The 10,511-nt window shown below is 44.2% G+C and overlaps 1 protein-coding gene across 1 annotated transcript; it reads right to left on the reverse strand.

The window, feature by feature from the left end:
* Positions 1-226: 226 nt before the first annotated feature.
* Positions 227-7,037, reverse strand: gucy1b2 (guanylate cyclase 1, soluble, beta 2). The gene is given in 13 exon segments (XM_034289907.1): positions 227-444; positions 2,329-2,475; positions 2,860-2,987; positions 3,132-3,255; positions 3,427-3,623; positions 3,709-3,925; positions 5,809-5,877; positions 5,879-5,913; positions 6,047-6,122; positions 6,225-6,311; positions 6,357-6,397; positions 6,469-6,568; positions 6,659-7,037. Coding segments are annotated over 13 exon segments (1,401 nt in total). The 5' UTR covers positions 6,761-7,037; the 3' UTR covers positions 227-366.
* Positions 7,038-10,511: the final 3,474 nt, after the last annotated feature.

Raw genomic sequence — 10,511 nt, forward strand, 5'->3', positions numbered from 1 at the left:
TAAAGCCCTTTTTAAAGCAGCAGTTGTCACAAAGTGCTTTTACAAAACACCTAGTCTGAAACCCAAAGTGCAAGCAACAACAGTGTTGAAGTAGAGTGGCTTGGAAAAAATCCCTAAGAGGGGCCGAAATTTAGGAAGAGGCCTAGAGAGGAACCAGGCTTGGAGTGGTGACAAGTCCTCTTCTGGCTTTGCCAGGTGAAGATTTTAAGAGTACAAGTTGTCATAGACTCTATGATACTGAGTTCAGTCTATAGAGTCTATGAAACCTAATCCAGGTCAGAAGCATGAGCAGATGGACAAGGACAGGGACAAACCGAGCAGAGTGCCAGCTGGAATCGTCAGGTATCGTCTTGATCTTCAACACAATCAGTACTTTGGACAGGAGCAGCAACAAATCTTTTGGGCCTGGTACTCAGGAGGTGTGGGCCAAGACCTCATGTCCTCCTTAGTTTAAACAGAGCAAGAGACAAGGAACATTTTGAGAGTGCATTCCTTAGATTTACAAGGATTTGCAGTGGAGAAGGTGATTCCCACTTGTTCCAATATAAGAAAGTTTTCACAGTAAATTACTTAAATTAATTGAATTGAGAAATAATACACTCACTTTAGCACAAAGAAATGTCTTAATTTCCTGATATTAACTTATTTCTATCTCAACTGTGAGTATTTGGGCTACAATATCAATTAGCTGTGTAAAAACACTTTCACACGCCCTTTCCGCTACTATCCCGGCCAGCAGTCCTTTTGACTTTTGAATAACTCGATGATGAGTGGCAGAAGTTTACCAGGGCCCGTCGCTGCTGCTTGAGAGTGCACATTCTGAAGCCAACTTCTGAGTTTTCTTTTTGGTGCTCCTTGAGAGTTTTGGAGTGATTCCTATGCATGTTTGTGACATGTGGGGGAGCTAATGCCCGTCTCCTCCCTGGGTGTCCCCTAGCAGGCAGAATTCTACAACAACACAGAGCTCACCCATCTTGAACCATACGTTGAGACAGTCTATTTATAATGTTACCTAAACACGATTGTCTTGGTTGTCAACGTGGCTGATGTTGAGGCAATATGAAAACGGTTAGACCATCTTCATTCAGAATATTTGTATTCGATTATTACATTTAACACAGAAAAAGGATTCATTTATCACATTTGGTCTACACAATATAACGGATGCTAACAGATGCAGAAATCGATTGAAACTATCAGAACTAGCCCAATAGCAGATTTTTTTTTTTTTGGTGGACTGTGTAGATTCTCTGTGTAGAAGCAGACGCTGTCGGTTGGTCATTTGTTGTGGTTCTCTCCTTTTCTCCCACTGTCTGGTTCATTGGGGACTAAATGGGACAAGAAATGGTATGACACTCATTTTTCAATGAGAATCTATATGACACTTTCCGTTATGAGAGTAACATCTGCTCCCAGAGGGAGGTTATGAGGTACAACACCAGTAAGGTTTTGAGCTCCTCCAAAACATCCTTTCAATAATGTAAACAATCGCCCTCACATAGGTGGGGTGGCTAATAGACTAATAGTGCCAGCCGAAGACCAGGGTTCAATACCAGTCTTCACCCTTCACCTCTGTGTCTCAGATTCACCTGTCTCCAACTGGTTCCTACCGTCAAAGAAGGGCAGGGTTTGTACATGGCTTGTTGAGCTTGAGGGCCAAGTGAGGATGTCTGCCAGACACCTGTGTCGCCACTTGGATGTCAGAAGGAGGACAGGATGAGTGTGATGCTTGTCTATTCTCTTCATGTCTATCCCTCACATCTATGATTTTAGAAATTGTACAATAGATGTGTTGGATGAGAGCAAACCCATAGTGTCGTGACCAAATCTTTCATAACCTCTGATACGTTTTGAAGACTCTAAGTACACTAAGGATTTTTTTTTAGCATTTTCCCCAATTAGCTAGCATTTGAATAAACCCAGTTGCATCCGCGTTCTTCTTCTTCTTCTTTCATCGTGCCTTTCCCTTTCACCTGGATCTGTCCTCTTTCCATGATTTCAAAGCCCTTATCCTCCAGCGCACTGGGCCTGTGTGCAGACCTACTCGAATCTGGTCCAGGCGCACACATTGAGTGCCCACACACACATTGAGCGCGCACAGACACATTGAGCGCGCACACACTGAGCACACACACACACACACACACACACACACACACACACACTGAGCACACACACTGAACACACACACACACACACACACACTGAGCACACACACACACACTGAGCACACACACTGAACACACACACACACACACACACACACACACACACTGAGCACACAAACTACAGCTTCTTTCAGCACCTCAGTTTCGTCTCTGAAGTTACCTGGATGCGTTGCCCAGTGACAGGGTTAGACACCTTCCGGGCTGCGATATGCATCCCGAGGGCAAAGTTAGCCACACGTTCTGCATGGCTGTCAGCTGGGATGGGCACCCCACCCACAACCATGTAGGCATCACCAATAGTCTCCACCTGGAAGACCAAAGGTACACTAGCATTTTGTTGAAAGAACGGATCACAATAAGTACACATTCATGCAAATAGTCAAAAATGTATTCCTTCTCCATTCTTACACTTACAAAAAGGTTACTGTTTTTGGCATGCGTCTTGTTCTGGATGCCTACTGTATATCCCAAAGGCAGAAATGATTTCATTGGTTGCCTTGTTGAGGACGGTGCTTGCATTTCAAACTAAATACATTAAAAGGATTCTATTGGGTTATTTTGCTCCCTGGGATGGGTTTATGTTGTTTCCTAGCCTCTGGGCCAATGTGACTTCAGAAGAAGATTAACCAGTAAAAAGGCTAAGACTCTAAATCCTAACCTTCACTATTACTGTGATACCAAAAGATCTTGCCTTGTACACGTCGTGGACACTGGTGAGACAATCAAACTTGGAGTACATGGAGTTGAGCATGTTGACATTCTGAATGTTGGTGAAGGTGACCACATCACTGAACAGAATGGTGCACACCTGGAACTCACCTTCAAAAAAAGAGAGGGAGGGCAAGAGGAGGCCCAATCTACTAACTCTGCACTACACTGTTATAGTGACACAGGAGAAAGTGTGCCACTCGGTTGCTTGTTGTAAACCTCTGTCTTCTCCCCTGTATAGCTGCACTAACATACCTGCCTCCACCTTCTTTCCTTCCTTCAGCTGGTTGGCTACATGGCGAGGTAGCATGGCGTATAGCAGAGTCTCTGTCTTCTTCCTCTCTGCCTCAAGGTGGAGCGAGAGGATCCCGAGTTCCTCCTTTGAACGGGAACAACAGTCTTAATCAAATGGTGGAGCTCTTCCAAAAAACCCTCCATTCATAAAAGTGATCTCAAATTGTCTGAAAGGCAGACCAATCACACTGCTGTAAGGAGATGTCAGAAGGACACAGGCAGTGCTTTTTTGTTTTTCCAGGTGAAACGGCCTTACCTTCTTGTGCTCCAGCTGAGTGGACAGCTCTATTTCTGCCAGACGCTGCTGGTTGAGCAGGATGAGGTCCTGGTTGGTGTCATGCCGGGCCATGTCGGAGATGTGCAGACCCTTCTCCTCTAATTCCTGCAGGCTGCGCAGCTTCGGGTAACACAGGTACATCATACAGCCCAGAGTCTCCATCCACACCATCTGACCTGAGGACAGGGTTATTCAGTCACCTCATGGAAACAATGCAAAGTCTAGCAGGAATAGAATCAGAGATGGGGGATTTGTTTGAACCTCTGAGTTTGAGCATGGACTGATACTGAGAAGCCAGAGGCACCATCTCCCTTCTGGTCTTCGGGACAAACTGGCTGTTGATGAACATCCTGATGCGCTCAATGTTGAAGGTCACTTGCCGATGGACGATGCTGAAGTATTTATCCAGACGGATGTCCATTGTCTGCAGCCCAGGGACAAACTTCTGGATGTTAACCCCAGTCTGCTTCACCTTGAGCTGAGCACACAGAGAAAAGCACTGTGCTGAGGAGGAGGAGCAGAGCACTCAGGGAATAAAGGTTCTTGTTCTTAAGAGTTCTGAACAGAGTTGAATACAGCCTCATTAGGCGGACTGCCACAGTTGAATACAGCCTCATCAGGCAGACTGCCACAGTTGAATTACAGCCTCATCAGGCAGACTGCCACAGTTGAATTACAGCCTCATCAGGCAGACTGCCACAGTTGAATTACAGCCTCATCAGGCAGACTGCCACAGTTGAATTACAGCCTCATCAGGCAGACTGCCACAGTTGAATACAGCCTCATCAGGCAGACTGCCACAGTTGAATACAGCCTCATCAGGCGGACTGCCACAGTTGAATTCCAGCCTCATCAGGCAGACTGCCACAGTTGAATTACAGCCTCATCATGCAGACTGCCACAGTTGAATACCGTCTCATCATGCAGACTGCCACAGTTGAATACGGTCTCATCAGGCAGACTGCCACAGTTGAATTACAGCCTCATCAGGCAGACTGCCACAGTTGAATACAGCCTCATCAGGCAGACTGCCACAGTTGAATACAGCCTCATCAGGCAGACTGCCACAGTTGAATACAGCCTCATCAGGCGGACTGCCACAGTTGAATACAGCCTCATCAGGCGGACTGCCACAGTTGAATACAGCCTCATCAGGCGGACTGCCACAGTTGAATACAGCCTCATCAGGCGGACTGCCACAGTTGAATACAGCCTCATCAGGCGGACTGCCACAGTTGAATACAGCCTCATCAGGCGGACTGCCACAGTTGAATACAGCCTCATCAGGCGGACTGCCACAGTTGAATACAGCCTCATCAGGCAGACTGCCACAGTTGAATACAGCCTCATCGGGCGGACTGCCACAGTTGAATACAGCCTCATCAGGCGGACTGCCACAGTTGAATGCAGCCTCATCAGGCGGACTGCCACAGTTGAATACAGCCTCATCAGGTGGACTGCCACAGTTGAATACAGCCTCATCAGGCAGACTGCCACAGTTGAATACAGCCTCATCGGGCGGACTGCCACAGTTGAATACAGCCTCATCAGGCGGACTGCCACAGTTGAATACGGTCTCATCAGGCGGACTGCCACAGTTGAATAACAGCCTCATCAGGCAGACTGCCACAGTTGAATACGGTCACATCATGCAGACTGCCACAGTTGTAAGTCTGGCACTACAAAGGAGAAGAGAACACTTTGGGAGGATTTCTTTGTCTGTAGTGGATGAATGTGATATGAGCCCCATACACAATGTAACAATCCTAAGCTGTGTGCTATAAAATAGAATGCTCTGTTAGTAGTTTTTTCAGTTAATATTCAAGGTCCAACTGTATCCATGAGCTCCTGGCAATTGCTTGATAATAATGTATCCTCTTCCAAAGACAATCTGTTGACTCAAATATTTCCTACCAGTTGGACTAGTAACCTGTTTATTATTGTTTTGCATTAATGTCAAAGGTGTGTCAAGGTGCGTGAAATAAGGGAGCCAAACGCAGGGAGGTAGTTACTCTTCTTTCTATTTAGAGAATAGGCACGCGTAAAACAAACAAGCGTGCAACTACTACGCAATACAAACACCAAACATAGAACAATACCACACAAAGACAGCCAGAAACACAGGAACTTATATAAGCGATCTAATGAGGGAATGGACACCAGGTGTGTGCAATAACAAGACAGGACAGTGCCGTGGGAGGAGGAGCGGCGTGGCTAGAAGGCCGGCGATGACGCGCGCCGAACACCACGTCGGGAGGGGTGACGCGCGTCCTCCATGCGCGTCCTCGTTACAATTAACTAAGAACAACAACCCAAATAGTGACTTGTACCATTATTTGTCAATTGTAAACTGGGCCTTACATCTTTACCGAAGACGATATGGAAAGGAAAAGCGTTGCAGAATGCTTGTTCCTCGATCCAAAGCTTTTCCCGGGTAGCAGGGTGTGAATGACATTCGCAGGTTGGCTAGGCGGGGATAAGAAACACGTTTGAATGTTCAAATATCAACATGTCAGCATTTATCAAACTTTGCTTTTGGAGTTAACACTTCAGGTAAAAACAAAGCCAAGCCTTTTCCAAATGTGACTACGTTCCTGACCAGTTCCCAGTGTGATCTTTTCCCAGCAGGGCAGGGTACACCTGGCTCCTACCCTCTCCAGGGTCTCCTTCCAAAGCTGCTAGCACACAAGATTAATAGTCTGGGCATCTCACACTGCTGGACCAAACTGTCTGCTGAATGTACACTTATGCCGAATTTAAATGTAAATGAATCCCACCTCATTTATGCCTCTTTCATGGCAGAAATCTCTCTTTAACCCTCTGATGCTCTGAGAGATCAGGAAAACCACATGCTCTTTCTTCCCCTAGCATTAGTCCTCAGCCGACTGGTTAAGGATGGTCATGCTCACTTCAGTGTCAAAGAGGCCTTTAGCAACCGCTGAAACGATGCCTGTGTAGAGAAAAGAGTGATAAGAAGCTCCTTAGATTAAAGGAAATTTGGGGTGAGGACATTTAACTTACCTGGCACAATGTGATACAGGCTTTTCCAGTCAGAGTAGTAATGAAGCAACATCCTACCATCGTCCCTCTTCTCGACATGGAACGACGGAGCGTTCATCTCCTGGAAGACGGATGTTTATGACTCACACCAGAACAGGAACATCCCTTTTAATAGATGTGGTACATACCGATGATGCAGAAAGACATTTACCTGGTATGAGAGAGCCAGGTAGCTGTGAAGAGAATCCAAGTTCTCAATGAATTCCACCAGGTTCCCGCCCAGCATATGCAGCATGGTGTCATAGCCCGCCATCTTACAGAAGCTGAAGAAGTACTCCCCGAAAAGTTTCAGCACCGCCTCAGAAGGCAAGTCTGCGGCCAAAACACGGACACGTCACCCGCACGGTCATCGCTACTCTAATGTGTCGTGTCCACGGGCTCCGGTTCAGGACACACTGGGCGACACCTGGGTCACCTGGGCTACACCTGGATGGCCCCACGCTCCACTGATCCTGAGGTATTGAAAACACTGTCCTGGGTTGTTCATGATGTTCACAGAATTGTAGGAGACATTGAGATTTTGTCATGGAAATGTTGAACTAAGGTGCATTTGAGAAATGTCTGTCTTTCCATTGGCTGGTATGTAAATCTTTACTTTGATTGTGACACACATGTCTGTGTAATATCAGAGGATTATTAGGTATTTGGGCCATGTCCTCCTGCCTAGACAAAGAAGGGTGTCAGTCTTTTGCTCCTCAGGAATGTGGTCCTTGGGGGGAGTAAGGTCAGTTGGCCCCTTTAGGTAAACACAACAGTAAACATTATGATAAGGTGGGGGGACAGCCCGCCCTTTGGGTAAAACCTATGTGACACAAGACAGATGGGCAACAACTTACCACACCCCTTTTCTATGTAATATATACTGTTGAATGACCTGTATCGAGTTAGAGACTCCTTGGACGATTATGTTTGTAAGCATTTGACGCGTCTCTCTCATTTGCAAATAATTAATAAACTGTTAAATTGTGCCAAGAGAGTTTCATCTCTGTACTTCCTCATTTAAGAGTTCTGATTGATGGAATTGCCATCACAATTTACCCAGCATTTTACAAGCCTCCCGCACCAGACGCATAGTCATGACATCATCGTAGATCACGAAAGTCATGAACGTGTCCTGGACGTCTGCGAGGATCCTGTAGACAGAAAAGGTAGAGGGAGGGATCGGCACACATCTGTCCTGACTCCAGTTACTAAGTCCAACAAAACAACAGACCTGAGTTTCTCCCAACCGTCTTCGCCGAATTTCCCCAATGATCAGAGATTTCAGGCAGGTGTTTATAAATCTGTACCGCAAACACAAACAGCAAAGAAAAAGGGACGTGAAATAGAAGTTGCAAAAAGTTAATCAGAAATTTTGGAACTCACCATCTTTCTAGGAGGTCTCTGTCCTTGTCCTTCTGGTTTGATTTGTAATCTCTACGAATAGAACCCTTCGCACTCTCTGTACCTCTCTGACAGATTGATGCACACACACACACTCACACACACACTCACACTCACACTCACACTCACACTCACACACACACTCACACTCACACACACTCACACAGAACAAATGTTGGGATTACTCTGCCACCACATGGTGAGAATTAGACATTGCATTGCATACCATCCTATCTTCCTGTTGCACCATCATATCATCTTCAGTACTGCAATGACTGGTTCCATCTCCTTATGTTCGGGTGCTGTGAATAATCATCTTACTATAGAGATCCAGCTTTTGCAAAAGTACACTGATGTACAAATGGTGTTGATATAAGCAACTGAAAATATACTTATTTTCACAATGCCCCTTATGAAATTGGTATCTGACTCAGTGACAGACATTTGGCACATGCTCACAAGTTGACCCACACAGTGCCTCCTCTGTCCATTTGGGAACCCTAAGCAACATTTTATTTGGGGCCTTCTCTCTTCGATTGGTCGAGGGCTCCCTAGCAGTCAGAGGCCCCCTAGTGGTCGGGGCCCTAAGCGACCACTTATGTTGCCTATGCTTGGAGCCGGCCCTGAACCCACACAGTATATCAGCAACCACAACGATTTGGATTAAACTTGGGTGAATCGTGTTTCTTGCTATAGAGATCTGGCATTTACAACATTTGGCTTATTGGCCCAAGGTAGACACTGTTTATTAACTTCACGGACCAGAGTATGTGAGCGTAGCTAAGTGGTCGGTAATCCCACTCATTGCTCACAGAATGGTACACATATTTTCTTGCTCTGTTAAAAATCGCTCCATGCCCAATGACAAAAACATTCCTGTTTCATATTGCTCCATTAATTGTTTGGTTGAACTTAATTTAACAAACACCCCTTCAAGTGTTACGTAGTCTACCAGATGGCTTCCACTCCAACGTTTTGGAAACCCGTTCTGTGTTCAAGCCAAATTATATGTACTCCAGCTCTACTCCGCTCACATATTCTGGCACACACAGTACGTTGCTCAAACGTACCATTGGCCCACATTCAACAACATCTGGGTGAATGATGCGTCTTTCCCGTGGGTCCTACCTATTTTGTGGGGGACCACATGTTTACTGTTGCCTTGATGTGACCCATGATATAATTGGGGAGGGCAATATGGACCTGTCTATGTCCATGTCTGTGGGTGCGTTACACACAACATCTCTGAGTCAACTAGCCCCATTTGTTTAAAATCATGCATCTTACCACAGCAATAACTAAATTAATCTAATTGGCCAGAAGGTGGTGCTATAACAAGGAAATTATATTTGCAACTCCGCATGCTTTCACCCGCCCACTGTCTCCTGTACTTTTCACAGTCACCATGCTCCTCTACAGGGTTGCGGATGTACAAATGTCAATTGAAACTCTCAGTTAGGGCCTGTGAAAATAGTCCCAAGTTTGCTTTGTTAAATCGTGTTAATTCTCTTAAATACCAAAAGTGTTTTCTCGATGGGAAGTTTGAAATGTTTGAAGAAATGTACTTTTGTAAAATGATTTTCAATGATTTTGACTATGAAATAATATCATATTCCAGTATAGAATGTCGTTATTGCTTGACATCAGGCTTGCATTGTGCTTGCCTATTTGAGGTAAATTATACATTTAATTGTTTTGATGCAAAACAGGCAATTTTTCATGTTTTGATTTATGAACATTACTAGAAATAGTTCGCAATAACTATAAACAGTTATACAGTTAAACATTTTTCTTTTTTCAATTAGATCCTGTATATTGTAATTGTAATGTTGTTTTGAATCCTAATGCTTTTCAAAGAAACAATGAATGCAAGGTCTGTGCTTTCTCAGTACAACTACTGCCGCCTAAATAAAAATGCAATCATGCAAGACAAGACATTAAACTGTAAAAACGGGTACTTTCCAAAGAACAAATGGCTCCCAGCAGTGTAAATTAACGAAACAGATACTTTGACCATTGCTGTAAATCACGATTTGGTCTTGCTCATGATCAAAGGTGAATATGCTTTTGATGAAATACCTCGTAAAATGGCTGAAGACATCATGTCACAACAGTTTTACTGTTACAATGGTCATTCATAGCAGTTGGCATTTCTTTCTGTAAATCTTTAACTCAATGTAAATTTTTCCAAAGAAAATCCCCTTTCAGCAGTAGACTGCTACACAGTATGTGGCCTGTACCCAGTGACGCTAAATACATTTTTTCTGGACAATATTTGGTGTAACATCATGTGGAGAAGAATAATCAATAGCCTATAGCAAATGTAAGTGTGGCTTTGTCAAATTAGAAACAGGTAAGACATTTCTATTTTCTATTTCACTGCTTAAACAAGTAAATTCAGTGCTAACATTAGCCGTTAATGACAACCGCAACATTGAACATATATATATTTTAATTATTAAACTGATGTAATCATTATAAGTAATTTGACATTCAAGGCAATGAAATGTCAATGATGTACAGACCCAAATTATAATACTTGTATATTCGAGTATGTTGTATTTAAAATATTATTATTTGTACTAGAATATTTTTAATACACATCCTTAAACAATTACTTT

The sequence above is a fragment of the Esox lucius genome, chromosome 22 (genome assembly GCF_011004845.1).
Source record: "Esox lucius isolate fEsoLuc1 chromosome 22, fEsoLuc1.pri, whole genome shotgun sequence".
Classification (NCBI taxonomy): domain Eukaryota; kingdom Metazoa; phylum Chordata; class Actinopteri; order Esociformes; family Esocidae; genus Esox; species Esox lucius.